The 18,466-nt window shown below is 37.8% G+C and overlaps 1 protein-coding gene across 1 annotated transcript; it reads right to left on the minus strand.

The window, feature by feature from the left end:
- Window positions 1-4,355: 4,355 nt before the first annotated feature.
- On the minus strand, window positions 4,356-18,027 carry LOC145772106 (eukaryotic translation initiation factor 3 subunit J-A-like). The gene is made up of 6 exons (XM_082583941.1): window positions 17,882-18,027; window positions 16,860-16,994; window positions 15,972-16,178; window positions 15,471-15,641; window positions 5,677-5,750; window positions 4,356-5,173 (listed from the first exon to the last, which is right to left on the minus strand). Exons 1-6 carry the CDS (start codon window positions 17,892-17,894, stop codon window positions 5,054-5,056), a joined length of 720 nt encoding a protein of 239 aa, XP_082440067.1. The 5' UTR covers window positions 17,895-18,027; the 3' UTR covers window positions 4,356-5,053.
- Window positions 18,028-18,466: the final 439 nt, after the last annotated feature.

Consider the following 18,466-nt stretch of genomic DNA (forward strand, 5'->3'; position numbering starts at 1 on the left):
GCAGTTGAGCTTACTGGCTGATATGCAGCATTCCTTTATTTACTTCCTCTTGTAGGCTATAACTTTTAATGTCTCACCCTGAAGTAAAAAGAACTGCATCGTCTGCAAACATTCTAACGCTCATATCAGTGCTGCAAAGCAAGTCGTTCATATAAGCTATAGGCCTACAGGAGAAACAGTATTTGGCCTAGCACCGAGCTTTGTAGTATTCCGCAAGAAGGCTTTCTTTAAGGTTAATAAGGTATCTTTTATAAGGTAAGCAATCTTTAAGGTATGAAGAAGCGTCTTCATATTTTATGAACTGCTTTCTTTGAGACAAACAAGATGATTATGATTTATTCATTTGTCTTTGAAGGCCCTAATGTTCCAATTTGTTTAATAAGATATGGTGATTTACAGTAGGCTACCGGACTGGTAGCGAAAACTTTGGTTAAATCAAGAAAAATTATAGCCTACATGTGTTATGATCGCATTGTTTTTCTTCCAGCAATTCGTCATACATGTTAGCTACGGCTGGGGTTGTTGAGTGGTTCTTTGGGAAGCAGCTGACTCGATGACTAATATAGTCTTTGGCAGGACGTAACTAGGGGGGGCGAAGCCCCCCCTGCAAAAACGTTGGCACCCCCTGGAAAAAATTATGTTAAATTAGCTCTGTTTGCTGACTTTTCAGTTTTACACTCAATTTTCTTGTGTTTAATTGTAAACATTGTGTGTTTAAGGGTGTGGTAGAATCAGTGGCGTAGCCAGGGGGGGGGGGGGGTTGCAACCCCCCCTTTGTCACACGTGTGACGTCACGATATTGAGATTGATGCTTAGTCTAAAAAAAATTGCCTAATTTTATACAAAACTGTATTAAAAGAGCGAGTTTTGCCAATACCAAACATCTCAGCCAGGAATTAGCAACAAGAAAACATAGAGACTTAGCTTTATTTCCGAAAAATGCCGAAAAAAACATGATCTTATCCTTTTGCTATGCCACCGGACAGCACCATTTTACAGGAATATTCATACCCACATTTTTGTTGAAAATGCTCTCAGAATGCACCAAATTCAAAGTAATTTTTAAAAATTTTTTGGGGAGGCCCCCCCGCCGCTGGGTCGTCAACCCCCCCCCCCCTTTCAAAATTTCTGGCTACGCTACTGGGTAGAATGTTGTCTCTAAAACAAAGTTTGCCTAATTTTAAACGAAACTGCATTAAAAGAGCGAGTTTTGCCAATACCAAACATTCAAATATCTCAGCCAGGAATTAGCAACAAGAAAACATAGAGACTTGTTGCTTTATTACCGAAAAATGCCGAAGAAAACAGGATCTTATCATTTTGTTATGCCACCGGACAGTACCATTTTACAGGAATATTTATACCAACATGTTTGTTGAAAATGCTCTCAGAATGCACCAAATTCAAAGTAATTTTTCAAATTTTTCTGGGGGAGGTCCCCCCGCTGCTGGGTGTCGCCTTTGGCGAAGACGCTGTCGGGCTTTGCCCGCCGCCCGTCAACCCCCCCCTCTTTTTTCTAAATTCCTGGCTACGCCACTGACTGTTTCTATGATAAACTAGTCTAATGTAAACGTTGTATTAGGCCTACGATTAATGTTCTTGCGTGAATATACCCACATTGTGTACAAACGTCGTTTTCGTACATGATTCGGAAGGTAAAAGTTGGGCCCCCTCTAGAATACTTTTTGCCCCCCCTGCTGCTCCAAGCTAGTTACGGGCCTGGTCTTTCGCTGCTTTCTGTCTGTTGTTGAATATATATATATTAGGAAACGTTCAAATATTACGTAACGCCTTCGAGGGGGAGGGGGGGGTTATGCAAAGCGTTACGTTAGCGTCACATTGGGGGGGAGGGGGTTCAAGCAAAACGTTACGTAACGCTTTCGAGTACGGAATGGTAGTTTTTTGTGCTGATTTCGTACTGAAAAAGCGTTACATGGGGGAGGGGGGGGGATTGAAAAAAGCGTTACGTTGGCGTTACATGGGGGAGGGGGGGGTCAAAAATTCGGAAAAAAAGCGTTACGTAATATTTGAACGTTCCCTTAGGTGCTATATTAGGGTGGGTCGAAATTTAGACTTTTTCTCCGATTTCATTGCTACAAACTTTTTTTCTTGCGAATAGTCATAAAACGACATTCCTGAAATTTTGAGCTTGATCGGACATCGTCTTCATTTCTAAAAATCGCGATTTATAAAGGTAGGCTACCTGAAGCGATTTTTTCGAGGCTTGAAAATGCATTGTTTTTAATAAGAAGTTGTTTTTACGAGATTTGGAAACGTCATAACTTACTTAATTCTTATTGTAAAAAGATGATTTATGCGTCAACAGATTCAATATAATTAGGAGAATCTAATTCATTGTGTACTGACTCCGAAAAATAATGACGTCATCAATGACGTCATTAAACAGTAATTTGGAAATAGCGATAAAACTGATAATCCTACATGCTTCACCTCTCTTCATCTCTAACTTATTTGATAATGAATTGATGTACTTTCCAAACATAAACATCACGCTGATACTTGATGACGTAATTGATAACGTTACCCACTTTATTAAGATGAAACTGTTAAGATAGCATCAAGAACAGGTGGCAAGATTTTTGTTCGCGAAGAACACTACAGTGTTGTTTAGAAACCTGGAAATCCGTATTTAACTGTTGTCAGTCCAATATCAGGAACAGCTGAAGATAATACAAATGCTCTCATGGACTGTATCAAAAAATATAATATGGTGCTGCACCTGCATTGGTGCATTGTGTCAAAGTAGTTGGGTGTGATTCCGTGAATGTAAACACTGGATTTAAATCAGGTGTGATAACTGGACTGGAACAACGCCTTGGTCATCGTGTGAGTTGATTTATATGCATGTTGCACAGTTGCAGCCAATGAGTTACCCTTCGACACGTCTTCGCTACATTAGATGGACCTACCAGTGGTGACAGACTATTTAAAGGGCCAATAGAGAAGCTTCTAAGTAGAGTTAAATTTGAAGAAGTCAATCCTTTATTTGTACCTGTGAATATGGAGCCAGGAAATCGTTTGCTACCGGAGCACATAGTAAAAGATCTATCGACAGATCAAAGGTAGGTATCTGTACGAGATTACCAATGCCATTAGGAATGGCTATGTTTCAGCTAAACTGATGTACGCAAAGATTGGTCCGTTAAATCATTCGTGGTGGCTAACTTTCGCTTCACGTTGCTACAAACTATACACCAGTGATCACAAATTGCCAAGCGACATTGTAGAAAACTTAAAAATAATTGTTGCGCATATAGTCATTCAATATGCCTCATGTTGGTTCAATATAAAATGTAAACCATTGTACAAAGACGGACCAAAGCATATCCTTAAATCATTGCAGTGCTGTTCACTTTTGCCTGATAAAATTCGAGACATTGCGTTGAAATAAGTTAAAAAGAATTTTGCACACCCGGAAAGGCAGTGTGGAACAAATCTTTAAAGAGCAATATTGTTATTTAAAATCAAGCGAATCATAACTAATTGATAACGATCCATTATCAATCAGAAACACCAAACACGCAATATTTTCCAGAAGCCATCATAGTGAAATGTAATTTAATAATGTATATGACGTCATCAAGTACCAGCATGATGTTTATGTTTAGAAAGTACATCAATTCATTATCAAATAACTTAGAGATGAAGCATGTAGGATTATCAGTTTTATCGCTATTTGCAAATTACTGTTTAATGACGTCATTGCTGACGTCATCATTTTTCGGAGTCAGTACACAATGAATTAGATTCTCCTAATTATATTGAATCTGTTGACGCATAAATCATCTTTTTACAATAAGAGTTAAGTAAGTTATGACGTTTTCAAATCTCGTGAAAACAACTTCTTATTAAAAACAATGCATTTTCAAGCCTCGAAAAAATCGCTTCAGGTACCTTTATAAATCGCGGTTTTTAGAAATGAAGACGATGTCCGATCAAGCACAAATTTTCAGGAATGTCGTTTTATGACTATTTGCAAGAAAAAAAGTTTGTAGCAATGAAATCAGAGAAAAAGTCCAAATTTCGACCCACCCTAATACATTATGTTTGTACCGTATACTATTTTTCGCAACAGACAAAATAAAAGGTTTCTCTTTCTCTCTCTTTCTAAATCGCTAATAGCATCATACAGTAGGATATTTTTTGAGAAAGTTGCTTAACCTGATATGAATAATTTTTTCAAACAGTTTGCTAACTTGAGGAAGTGAAGAAATTGACCGGTAATTAGTTAGATGTGTTTTTTTGTTGGAAGCCTTGTTGGAAGCTGCCGAGAAACATAGCCTTTTTAAATATTGTTACAATTTTTAGAATGTCTATCAATTGGGAAAGACTGATTAACTTTCAAAGTCTATTACGCATTCTTTGACAGAGTCTACTGATTTAACAATGCAGCTTCACGCAAAGCAAAAATTACGTCCTTCGGCATAATGTCCTTTCGGCAAAATGGGTTTCGGCAAAATGTCTTTCGGAAAAATGTCCGTGCACGGATTGCCCAATGCCCAAGCGAAATCAGGACGTTATATACGTAGTACCCAAGTTATACCAAACATGCTTGCAAGTAAATAATCGATTGACATCGGACGTTCAGGAAAGACTCCGACAAGTGCGTGTGTCTTCTCTATACCTCCATACTTTTATAAGATAACATGGTTCGGAACAATATTTTCTTGACATACTGTAAGGCGTTATATTTGTACAGCAGCCTTATGTTGTGTCTTAACATCAAGGAGGTGGAGGGTTATATAAAAACAAATCATACAGATATACACAGTTGAATTTTCGATATAAAAATATCCGGTTTCAGTTGAAATGTTTTCTTATTATCCGCTATCCGACATAATTAATCACAATGTAGTGCACCTCTAAGTTGCTTGCACAAGATAAAACGGAAAGGTTAAAAATATTTGACAGTTTGAAAAACTAATATTACACACAAACGTTTGGATTTTTAGATGATTGTGAAACATTTATACTGATTGTGATAAGTACGCTTGTTGACTACGATTATTGCAAGATTGGGCGTTTAACGAAATCACATAAAATCATCGAAATCATCGTATTGTGAATAATCGTCTGCAACTTCATTCTTAGCTGCCTTAATACCGCCACCTAGCTTTGCCTTCTGAGGTTTCTTTCCACCTTTTCGTTGTTGCTGCAAAGAACCGACAAAAAGATATTAAAAACTATAGTTTCAGAAAAAAAATTAGACAATCGTCACCAAAAAATATTGCGACCTTTACAAGTTCTCTAGGCGGAAAACGGCTATTTTTGAAGCATCTCAATAGGTATCGCTTCCAGGTATCATTCTTTTCAGCATAACACTGGTGGCTAGAAATAGTGCAATATTATGTCAAACAGAAAATGTTTTCTTAGCGATCTTTTAAAAAGTAGGAAAATAAAGATTTTTTTATTTACTGTACATATTAAACACAGTAATCCACAGCCCTGAAAGCGACTATCTCGGTAGCAGCGTCATGAACCGAACCTATGTAACATTACTTTCTAGCCACAATGATATGACTTTAGTTTAACAGAGTGATAATTTGAAAGGTTTTTCAGTAGATCGCACGTTCTTCAGCTGTATTAGATGTGGGGGTGAAATCATACTATTTAGACTTTAGAATCTAAAGTTTAGATTAAAAAATCATCACTTACTTTTTCTAGTTTTAGCTTTTCATTTGAAAGAGCTGTGATAGTTGAAGATATTTTTTTTAAACTCTCAGCGTCCACTGAAAATGAAACAAAATTAGTGGAACTGAGTTGTCCACTTTTAAGTTGAAGAACATAGACTTGTACAATAGGGTGCACCGTATGCCCAGCTATTTTTTTTAAATGATGCTACACACTAGGGCAGGGGTCGGCAACCTACGGCCCGCGGGCCGGATCCGGCCCGCCAAGCAAAATTATCCGGCCCGCAGCATTTTTGCAAATTGTAGTTGGCGGGCCAAAACGAACATCCCATTATTTTATGCTGCCATTTGGTTTTACATAACAGAATTAAGATTACTAAATGTTATGTAAAACTTTCGCAATTTCTACTTTTCCATATTTATCCGTAACGCTCACTTGTAATCACGTAGCCTGTGTACTAGGGTGTGACAGCCGCCCCGACCTTTTTAGAATTTGCCTACCTTTTTTTGGTGGTGAGGTTTTACCTGTATAAGATTCCTGTAAAGTTTCAAAAAAATTGGTCAAGGTTTAGAGGTGGCCCGTGGCCACTAAAGTTTTTGGGGGGTGCGCGATGTATTTTTAGGGGTGCTTTTGCTATATCTCGGCTCCTAGATATGATAGAAGGTCGTTCTATAGCTCAATCGATGCAGAATAAGCAAATTTGTATTAGACTTGTGAAGAAACTATTTGCCTAAAATGTTTAGTTTTTGAGTTATTTGAGAAAAACCCGTTTTTTGCACAAATTTTGTGAAAAATTGTTACATATGAATTGAATATTTTATCATTTTCACTTTTTTTTCTTCTTAGGAACACCTGGAGAAGTACAGAAGCTGTAACTCTTCAAAGTTTAAACCTAAGTTACCTCATGTTTTGTTTTGTTAGAAGCATAGAAACTGAACACTAACATTGTGTTTACTGTTAAGGCAATTTTTATGGTGGTAAGTGCTAATTTATATTACATGCCATGTCACAGTTTAAAGATCATCATCAACCAATTTTGATTATACAGGCCATGAATTAATCCTCATGTCGAGGGTGTGGCCTGTCTGTCGAGAGCGAAGTCTTCCTCTCCACACCTCATTTATTGGGTTGACAGAGTTCATGTTGAGGGCTACAAGGTCATGTTTTACAAGTTCTTCCCAAGAAAGTTTTGGTCTACCTTGACCCCGCTGTGCTGCGATGTTAACACAGCTGACCTGTGAGATCCAGCTTGAGCTGCGCTCAACGAGACCAAGCCATCTCAGTCTGCCTAATTGGAGGACTTCACTGATGTTTTTTATTTTGAGCTTTGATAGAAGTGTCCCAAACTGGATGTTGTCTTCAGGCTTGACTAGGCGAGTCCATCTTACCATCAGAGCGATGGCCAGCAGATATGAGGATCAAGAAGGGGATGATTGTGAAGATCTGCTATGAAGCCCTAGCACAGGGATTTGTGAGGGGTGATTATGAGGAGCTAGTCAAACTAATGCTTTTGCATCTTGGTGAGGGAGCTGAGACCTTTGGAGGTTTTCTACATCCGGGTGCTTGTCACCACGCCAGATGGATGGCCAAGATTTTATACTGCATCAAGATCGTTCTTCTCACTAAAGTTATTACTAGAGATCTTCCTGCAGGTTTTATATGTTCAAAGCAACAGCTAAAGAAAATCCAAAAATTTGTTCAGCTTGTTGTATATTCCTATGTGCCATGGTGGCTAACCACTTTTGTGTCAACTTCTGCTCCTTGCAATGCACCTAGAACTTATCAACGTCAACGAGTATGAATAAATCGAAAGCAGTATGGCCAAAGCAGCTCTTAAAGCTCTAAAGTGGCACATGTGATATCTTAGTGAAGAACTTATCCCCCTTACCCTTTTCGATAGCAGTGTGTCTGACGGGACAAAGCAGAAAATTGTTCAAAAGCTGACAAGCTTCGAAGATCCTGGACATTCTTTGAAAAGAGAAGGAAGTGATTTTGGCAAACCCTCCTTTCCTTCCGTTGCTACAAAACCAACAGATGACTTGAGCTCCTTTGTTGGAGAAGATTCTTGGAGCTTCTTCAGAATCTTGAGGATTGACACAACCTTTTTAAGTGTTGGTGTTGTCGATTGGTGCCAGAACGGCAGCTACTGTGAAGCAAAGAAACGGGTTTCAAATCTTTGTGTTGTTAATGATGCAGCAGAAAGGGGTGTCAAACTGTGCCAAGACTTTATAGACACTACTAAGACAGAAGTTTCATTTCAAAATATTCTTCAAGTAGTTGAGAACAGCAGAAATTCTATGCCCAATTAGCGTAAACAATACTTACATCCATCTCGGTGTTGGTTTCTTACATTGTGATTTTTATCATCGCTGTTCCTTGCTATCAAATGTATTTTGTGATTTTGTTTAATATTAACTAAACATGTGAATTCATCAATTCATTGATTTTCCATGTGTTTTAACCCAAGAAGAAAACGTGCTAAGAACATTTTTCTCACAAATATGCAAAAAACAGGTTTTTCTCAAATAACTCAAAAACTAAACATTTTAGACTGAACATTTGTTCACAAGTTTGGTATAAACTTGCCTATACTGCATCGATTGAGCTATAGCATGACCTTCTATCATGTCTACGAGCTGAGATATAGCAAAAACGCCCCTAAAAATGCATCGCGCACCCCCAAAAACGTTAGTGGCCACGGGCCACCTCTAAACCTTGACCAATTTTTTTGAAACTTTACAGGAATCTTATACAGGTAAAACCTCACCACCAAAAAAAAGGTAGGCTCTGTGAAACCAAGTTTTAAAAATCATGGGGCGGCTGTCACACCCTACTGTGTACTTATGCCGCAACAATGCTTAGTTAGGGCATTGTCGCCATTTTGAATTTCCTTGATATTCTTTCTCTGCGAACTGCATTTTAGAGAGAGCGACGCTGCAGACCTGACAGATAGTTTGATAGATTTGAAGTTTTAAGAATTAGTTTGTTTGAAGGTTGATAATTTAGAAATATGTGTAGCTTAGGAAGCAGGAATTGGCCTTTTTAGTGACAGCCGGTCCAGACTTTTAAATTACTTTATTTTTTAGAGTTATAATTTACTCCCAGTTCCATTTTTCCGTTTTTTTCAACAAGTGATTCTTGTCTTTGAAGAATTTGCTGCTTGTTAGAATCCACCAAGCATAGGAAATTATCACAAAGCGCCTTTGTACCCGCGACCTATCGATCACGGGTCGCTTTGTTATAGTAAACTAGGTTTGGGGCAAAATTTAGCTTAAGCTTGCAGAAGGTAGCATCAAGGTAGGCCTACTTGGCAGTTTCACCTTGAAGTCCGGTTATATTAGCCTATTTACTGCATGCTAGTTGCAGGCTACATGAGTTGCGTTAGTAATAGTCAATTAACCGTATATTTAACGGCAAGTTGAGAACACAACTTACTGATGACCACTTGCAAGATGTTATGATTCTTGCCTCATCCAACCTATCACCTGACCTTCAGAAACTTTCTAGCAGGAAACAACATCAAATATCACATTAATGTTGTGCTGTCAATAAATAAAGTACTTGGTGTTTTTCGTTACCAATTGTTACTAATTTTCTTTATATTAATCTATATAAGCCTATAGTAGCTAAATATGGAGATACTCTGATAAGAACGCCAATTTTAACAATATTATGAAAAGTAAAGAAAACGGAAGTGCAAATGGAAAACTTGTACGGCCCGTTGACATCTGCGCAGTTTTGTTTTGGCCCGCGACTGAAGAAAGGTTGCCGACCCCTGCACTAGGGTGTACCATTTTTCAAAATGTTTTTAGAAATTAGTGCGGCTATGTATCACGGGTTTCCACTTTTGTTAAAAAGTATTTTGGTGGAGTTTCAGAATTTTCCCGCCAAAACTGTGGTTCTGCCGCCATTTTTTCAAAATGGCGGCCGGATGAGATATCATGAAGATCTACAGCCTTAAACTGGCGCAATGTGATCATGTAATATGTCGATTACAGGGTTTTTGGGGTCACAGAACTCGAATCTGAAATCAAAAACGCTCTACGAGAACAATTTTGCAAAGTGAAGTTTTACCCCTTGAAATTAATGGTGAAATTTTACAGACATGGACACAACCTGATCAAGAATACCTCAAGCCAGAATGAATAATCCTGAACTATTGTCAAACTTTTGAAATAACAACACGATTCATTTACAAACAATTTGAGTTAATCACTCTCAGACATGATCCATCCCTGTTTCTTCTGCATGCTATTCCTTATCATCAACGCAATACCAGAGTTAAGCAAACACCCAATTCACTAAATTCTTGACGAATTTCTTTGACAATTGAGTTTGGCTAACGTAGCATTTTGTAATCTGAAAACTGTTCTCTGTGCCTTTGCACAACAAGCAAGAGAGCTTGCCGGTGGCTCTCGTCCGAACACCTGTCAATAGAATCAGTGAATAGCTTAATCCCGCGTTCCGCAATATCGTTGACCACCCTTACGTTCAAAGTGAATTTGTTCAGTTTCTTATAAATTTTCGAAGTTTTTCCATTCTGGTATTGGCAATTGGCATATGTAGCCACTCTTAATCAGTAAGTTCCAAATTGCTTTCCCAATTGTGCCTCCAGCAATGTGCAAGCACCTTGCCAGTTGCCACCTCCCTGAATTGGCTGCAGTCGTATCAAACAACATATCATCAATGGCACTTTTCACTCTCTAGTCTTCTACCAACTTTATTACGGCCTGTTGCTGAGATAATCCGGTGCCGTCTGGTATCTCACTCCCAGCAGCTGCTTCATTTCTGCATTATCTTCATCATCAAAACTAACGCCAGACACATATATATACACAGTTAACCGTTCTGATGAAACATATCCTCTCATTTTCAGAATCTTACCGTCTCAGTGAAATATTTCCAAATCAGGGGCCTGGAACTCATCTCTGATATTTTGGGAGTGAGAGGACCTAGTCTTATTAGCCAGTATGAGCTATTGTGGCTGAGATATTTATATCAGACTTGTATGCCGGACGCTCGAGCCACAGCAGCCACGAACATTGTTCTTTGCCGATAGCTCAATCCAAGTCGATCAGATGTTAAAGCTGTACGCAACATAATATTCATTTTCTTTCTCTTCCTTTCAGGAGTTTTCCAGTTGTCACTTTATGTTTCTTCATCTGTAACCTACTCCAACATCACTGTTTTAAGGTCAGCAACATCCTCTTTCTATTTCCTTTCACCAGCTGCACGTGTAGTTTTTCTCTAGCTAAGTCCCATCTCTTCTGCAGAGCATCTGTGCACAATGCGCAACCTAATTGATCTCGCTGGAGCTGATTTTTCAGATGTTCCAGATCTGTCTCCCAGTCAATGATACCAGAATGCATGAGAATTGACTGCGAGGTAGTCTTAGATATATTCAGAGCATCATTGAGCTTTTCTTCTATATCACGCTAACGTTTTTTAAATAAATCACTTTTATTCCTCTCACGCCTAGAATCAAGTTCTAGTTGATACCAAGTTTCATACAAACTCCTCAGATGCCGGTCTATATCCGCATTTTAACAATAACCTTACACGATTCCTTCTCTGTTCCAGATTGTTTCTCGTTCTTCTTACTAAATACCAAACCCACGCCAAAATGATGTTTCCATACCTGGCGAATTTCCTCCCTTGCTATCACGATGGATTGGTTGATCGTTCTGTGACTTTCGTCTCTGAGGAACAACAGCCTAGCTAGAACGTCAGAGCTTTTAGGAAGCTTAGAAACACCTAGTCTGTGCTAGTGTTCCCAATGAGGAAGTACTTTCTTTTTAGTGTTTGTGCCAATGACGCGTATGCTTCACCGGCCGTCTCATTCAGTGGCATAACTGATCTGAATCTTGTAACTTGGGTAGGATCACTAGCTACTCTTCGAGTCACTGTAGCTAATGATGATCTTCGTCGTGTAGAATTAAGGCATTTACCCAGTTGGGAGAGTTTACTTCTGTTTTTCGAACCTTTTGGTTAACGTTAAAATGACAATAAGATGCTTTTTTCATGTAAATCTGCAGTCCAAAACAGTGTGGTCACATCAATATGTCAAAATTCACTTTACAAAATTGTTGCCGTAGAGCGTTTTTGACTTCAGATTCGTGTTCTGTGACCCCAAAAACCCTGTAATCGACATATTACATGATCACATTGCGCCAGTTTAAGGCTGTAGATCTTCATGATATCTCATCCGGCCGCCATTTTGAAAAAATGGCGGCAGAACCACAGTTTTGGCGGGAAAATTCTGAAACTCCACCAAAATACTTTTTAACAAAAGTGGAAACCCGTGATACATAGCCGCACTAATTTCTAAAAACTTTTTGAAAAATGGTACACCCTACTACACACCCTAACTTTTTTTTGTGGGTGAGGTTAGCTTAGAAAATAACTTCTGGAAATTTATTTGTAAATTCATTAAGTTTTGGCCTCCCACACAGCCATTTTCTAAGGAGATTGAGCATTTTTTTTACACAAATGTGCCACTAGATGGAGCTACATTTTAGATATGACAGTATACTTACTTTGAAAAGATGCTCCTCATTCTGCAGTATTGATAAAAAAATTGTTTAAATTCAGGCAAGGGGAGCCAAGATGAAAGCAATTTTGTCCTCTCCCCTAGCGCAATACCGCCTCTAGTGGCCAACACATAACTGACAATATTTCTTGACATGTTTGTGGGTAAAGAGTTTATTTTTATTGTTACTTTTTAGTATTTTGGACACTAGAGGGCAGTAACCGTTATTCATTATATAGAATGAACACAATTGTGTAACTCTGACAAGTATTATCTAAAATTTATTGTTTTTCATTGCAGATTGTAAAACCATATTATTACTATCTACAAAGTAACATAATGCCCAAGTTTAAATTTGATAATGCTGCCGAAGAGATGGAATTTATTCTCCTTGGAACAATTGCTGCAGAAGAGGACAAGTTGATAAAAGGATGTCGATTGCCTACATCTCAACAAGTTTTACTGTGCTTTTTAGCCCATTTCCAAACCATCACGAACCCTAGAAAAGAGTGACCGCCGTGGGGCGGCTAACAGCACTGTTAAAATAGTACAGGAAATCTATGACAAGGCAAGAATACTGACTCTTTTTCCGCAAAAAATGGCTGAGGAAGTTGAGAATTTGTATGTCAACATGGAGAGCTTAATAAAAATTCGAAAACGTTATTGGAGGATAGAAGGAAAGTCTAAACAGAGAATAGATAATTTTAAGGCATCCCTTGGTAAAACTATGAAATTTTGGCCCAGAAATGTCATGGCAATATTGAAGAATGAAGAAGATAAAAAGTTTCTTGAGTCCATGATCAATGACAGAACAGCAACTATGGGAAGAGTTGATAAGAACTTTAGTGACACAGAAAGAAAGGTGCAGAAGAGAAGAGAGCAAGAGTTTAAAAGAATAGAAAAAAGAGCAAGGATAGAGAATGCTGAATGTTCAGTGGTTCATTTAAACAATAACTCCAGCTCTGAAGAAGAACACGTCCCAAATGAAGAATTATCGGATGATTCTGTTTCATTCCCTGGTCCTTCCAGATCTCACAAGAGGTCTGTGAAAATTGGTTGCTTGGTAAATATACCGCCTGATGTTTTGAAAACCCACGTGTGGTCCAGGCATCAGTGAGGAACAATGTTTCTTCAACAGCCATATCTGTCATGCAGGAGATTATAAAGTCAGTTGATGGAGATCCAAAAACACTGAATCTCAGCTATACTTCAACTGAGAGGTACAGGATTGAAGCTGTGAATTCCATCGCTGACAAGATAGCTGAAAACTGGTCTCCACCTTCAGTTGCAAATATATACATTGGGACGGCAAACTGATGGACACGCTGCACAGAACTACTAAAATCGAAAGATTGCCTGTTCTCTTGGCGGGTGTTGGTGGAACCAAATTGCTAGGCGTGCCTGCACTTCCTCACAAGTCATCCGAGAGAGCTGGAGATCTAATTGCAAATGCAACTTGCAAGCTTTTGACAAAGTGGAATGCCAAACATTGTCTAGCAGGCATGGTCTTCGACACAACAAGCTCAAATACTGGTTCCAAAACTGCAGGTTGTGTGGCACTACAAAGAGAACTAGACAAGCCTCTTTTATGGTTTGCATGCCGTCACCACATAGGCGAAGTTGTATTGACCCATGTGTGGGACGGTTTAAAAATTGAAGTTTCCAAGAGTCCTGAAGTCACAATATTTCAAAGATTCAAAGAAAAATTTTTCGCACTAACACACCAAAATACAGAAAATATTGACTTTCCTCAAATACCGGCTGCATTATTGCCTTTAAAATTGGGAATTGTAAACCTTTGCGAAGATTATATCCAGGAGACATATAGTAGAGGCGACTATAAGGAGCTTGTAACTCTTGTTCTTTTGTATCTCAGCGATGGAGAGTCGATACAACACTTTTCCTCTTTTCGTAAACCTGGTGCATTGCATAAAGCCAAGTGGATGGCGAAGATAATGTATGCAATGAAGCTCGACCTGATGGGAGGCAAGATTCAAAATGAGCTTCCAAAAGGTGCCATCTTTGCCATAGGGCAATCAGAGAAAATATATACATCGTTTTGTGCAATTTGTTGTATTCTGTTACATTCCGTGGTGGCTGACAGCACCTGTGCCATTCACTGCCCCAGGAAGTGACCAAGCGTTCATCAATTCTTTGATCCGCTACTCAAGTGTTGATGATGTTGTCGCGAAGTTTGCCAGTAAGTCCTTTGGCAGCCATCTGTGGTATCTCACTGAAGAGCTTGTACCGTTGGCTCTTTTCAGTAGCACTACCACTACTGATGTCAAGAAGAGGATGGTTGCAAAGTTGTTTGAGTCCCGAGTGGATGGAGCTGATCAGTGCACCAAAAGGTTTGGCACAGGCTTTGGAAAACCTAGCTTTCCAAGCATGCCAACAAAAGTTTCGGACGATTTGTCTGATCATATTGGAATGGATTCATGGTCTTTTTTCAAAATTATGAGAATAAAACAGGACTTCCTTGGCAAGCCCGTGGAATATTGGCAGTTGGAAAATAATTACAATGAGATAAAAGCTATTGTAAGCAGCATCAGTGTTGTGAATGACGCAGCTGAACGCGGTGTGAAGCTTTGTCATGATTTCATTGGCTCTGCAGATAAAGAGCAAAAGTTCGAAAATGTGTTGCAAGTGGTTGAAAACGCCAGACATGCAACACCCAATCAACGTTCGAGAACCTTGGTTTCACAATCATGGTTCCTAACTTTGAAATAATATATAATATACATACTGTAATTGTTAATATTACTGCATTATTAGGATCATTCAGCTTGGTTGGTTTGTTAATGCATACGACTACTACTTAGTCATGATACGTAAAATTTCAAAAACTGGATTTGTGACTTTAGTGATAGCTTATAGAGCAATTGCTTGGCCTTTTCTATATTCACTCCAAACTATGTTTTTGTTCAATTTCGTCAAGAATATTTATATTTAGCATATTTAGTTTCACACACTGATACAAACAGGGTGATTTCACATCTTTTGGTGCTAAATAACAGAGCTAGCTCTACTGGATGTTGAGAAATGATATTTTGGCCAAATTTTAGGCTTTCACAGCACACGTGCACCACCTAAACGACAAATATTAATGTGGGAGCTCAGTTTTGGTCAAATCAACCTAAAAATTTGTAGATATCATTTTCTTAGGAAGCCTCACCACCAAAAAAAAGTTAGGCTTGGTAGGGTTACCTAGGGGCGTTTGGTGCACCCTAATGTACAAAGGATTACTGCCAAATTGAATAATAGTTAATAAAATATGTTTAGAGCTTACATTTTATTACTGCCGAAGAGATGACGGTTTCCAGAAGGTAAAAATAATGTGGCGAGTTCTCAAGTGTCAATAATTTGTCTTTTAAAAGAGTGGCAAATTTTGTAAAATCTTCTTTAGTTCTTGGTTGAAACGAATCAATTGTTATGTTGGTGGGGTCAATCTCTTCATTATCTGCAAAGGTAGTAATGCTTACATAGCTTGTAAGTATTGAACACACAAAAACACACATTGTGGCAACGAACACGTACTCGGTCAGGTATTTAAGTGTTTGCTGTATACCTAAAAAAGCTTTGCCAGCGTTTCCAGTTTCTTCTGGTTTGTCTATCAAAAATGACGACTTCTTCAAAGAGCTAAACATTACATTTTTAATGTTACTATTTGCAACTCATATTCTGAGATCATAATTCGATAACAATACAGTTGTCATAACATATGCTTAAGTCATGAAGCTTTATAACAGTGCAGAACAATTTAAAAAAGTGTTGCAGTTATAAAACTTACTAAATTGTCCTTTCATCATTTCTAATTCTGATTCTTCTGATAACTTTTGAGCAAGAAGTCGGTTCGCCATTTTCTCTTCTGGTGTTTCAGTCATATTTTTTAACTTTCTTTCTTCAACTAGTCGTTTTTCTTCAGCTTCTTTTTCTTTTAACTTTTGATTTAGATATTTTTTCCCACCTTTTTTGGGCTCTTGCTTTGGTTTCGGAGCTGAAAAATGATAAAAAAAAACTGTTTACAATTATTATCAAATAAAAAGTATCAAATTCCTTATATTGCCCATGTTGGAGCAAAACAATAAGAGTATTCATCTGGAGTGTAGACTGTCATAATGGTGACAGTGCACAAGGTATCAACTCCTGCATCTCACCCAGTCGCCTTAACTAAACTGTGCATGTGATGAAATCTTTTTGTGTAGTGATTTCAGCTGTTGACAATAGGTGAGTGACCTGTCAAGGACTACCCCCAGGTATTTGGGGATAGGTTAGACAAGGTTAGGAATTGTTGAAAACCCAAAAGGACGTTAGCTTGATGCTTTTTTAAAGCAGTGGCTGGCCAAAACACTTAATAGAATATGAAGATCGCCTTGCTACGTATGCCAATTTGTAACTATGCTGACATTCATGTTCTACCTAGAATGTATAACTTTTACTTTATGCATTAATAGGCTACCCACTATTACTTGCACCATTTGTTGGAAAAACTTGTATCAATACAAAATTTTTAGCTTTGATATACACATCTAACCTGGCAAGTGGCAATGAGTAAACATGTACAATGTACATATGCATACAAAGAGCAAACTCCACAACTCCACCATTATATTATATATATACATTAAATACTTAACAGTTAATGACAAAGTTTTGTTTAAATTGAAATTAAACCCACTCTCAATTTTTTTTGGCTTTTTTTCCTCTTCTTCATCATCCCAATTATCCTTCAAAGCACCATCCTCATCTTCTCCTTCCCATTTGTCTGACAAGATATTACCCTCAGGAACAGCAGGTTCAAAATCCTCATCATCTTAATAGATCATACAGGCTTATATTGTTAACGTAATTACCGTACCTGTAAGTAAACCTTCTGTTGCCGGGTTAATAAGTCATGACATTTCTTCACTGATTTGATTAAGGGACAGGGATTTTAGATCTATTTTTAACATTCAACACTTTGAAAATGAATAGCCTAGTTATTACTACCAGTGTACTCAATACTAAAATGCATTTAAAACTGACCACTTTCATGGTACAAAAAAAGGTTTTTAAAAGATCTATAGGTTATAAGCCACCATAATCTAAACATATATATATATATATACACAGCCTTTTTTTCATGCTGGGACAAGATAAGAAACTTAAAACCAACAACCTGCAACCACAAGGACTGTCATGACAGATGTCCAATGAGCTTTTACTTTTAGACTTTGCTGGAAATGTTATAGTACAATTCAGAGACAACAATGTAGACTGGATAACGATGTTACAGTGAGACTATTCATGCCTATTTCTAGATATGGGGATCCAGAAAATGCAGCAGTATATAATTAGAAAAGTTCACAAAAAGCAGAGGTCAGCTATCAAAGATTAATAGCATATTAGAATAGTCTGAATAAAACACAAACAAAACCAAGGATTTATATAATATGAGTGTTAAATCTGTGCAGAGATGTGAAAGCCAATAATCGCCAACGTCTGTATCAGACTAGCCACATAACCAGCATTCACCGCTGAAAGACAATGTCAGTCACATTAAATTTTAGCATTTATTCCTTACATTCTTATGATAAATTATATTTCCAATGTTCAATGTTTTTATTTCAACGCTTATTATAAATATATAGATGCTTTATAATTTCAAAAAAGCAAGTTAGCTGGCTGAAACAATTTCAGAAACAACAATTTTAATCTTACCCCAATTATCCATGTTGCTTTGTGTAAACACTAATGAACATATGCATTCACGATGTATGCCAATTTGATATTGTATTTAAAGTAAGATATAAATTCAATGCAAAAAATAATCACAATTATCAAATCTTGTTTGAATGATGCCACAATACACCTGAAAAGGCAACCCAAAACTGTTAAAAGTGACAAAACAAGCAGGGTTTTCAAAACATTAGTGAGCTAGTAAGGGTGCAACCTAATTCGAACCATGAACAATTCGTACCGTCAGTTCGTACCTTGAAAAGATCGAGAGAAATAATTAAAAAAAGCCGAAGTCGCTAATGGGTCAAATCATTATAATTCAACAAGGGGTGTAACCCAATGTCTCAAAAACTCATGAATTTTTGATATAAGGTGCACTTGAATGAGCTAAATCTGATAAAAGAAATTTCAGTGAAATCCATCGAGAAATGGGGGAGCTATACTGATTTGATTGTACCACTAGAGGCGCTGTGCACGATATGGTAAAAATACAAATATTGATAAAATTCGCAGTTCTAATGCTAGGAATGTGGCGAAAACTGGTAATGTACAATTTTTGGGGGTGTA

The sequence above is a fragment of the Aplidium turbinatum genome, chromosome 6, assembly GCF_918807975.1.
Source record: "Aplidium turbinatum chromosome 6, kaAplTurb1.1, whole genome shotgun sequence".
NCBI classification, from domain to species: Eukaryota; Metazoa; Chordata; class Ascidiacea; order Aplousobranchia; family Polyclinidae; genus Aplidium; species Aplidium turbinatum.

What these genes read in the sequence shown, in the direction of transcription:
- LOC145772106 (XM_082583941.1), bottom strand. An exon ending in CTCTTCGGCAGTAATAAAAT is followed by an intron (nt 5,751 to 15,470) that starts GTAAGCTCTAAA and finishes TTTCATTTTCAG; the next exon opens with TGGACGCTGAGAGTTTAAAA. An exon ending in AAAAGCTAAAACTAGAAAAA is followed by an intron (nt 5,174 to 5,676) that starts GTAAGTGATGAT and finishes GGTTCTTTGCAG; the next exon opens with CAACAACGAAAAGGTGGAAA.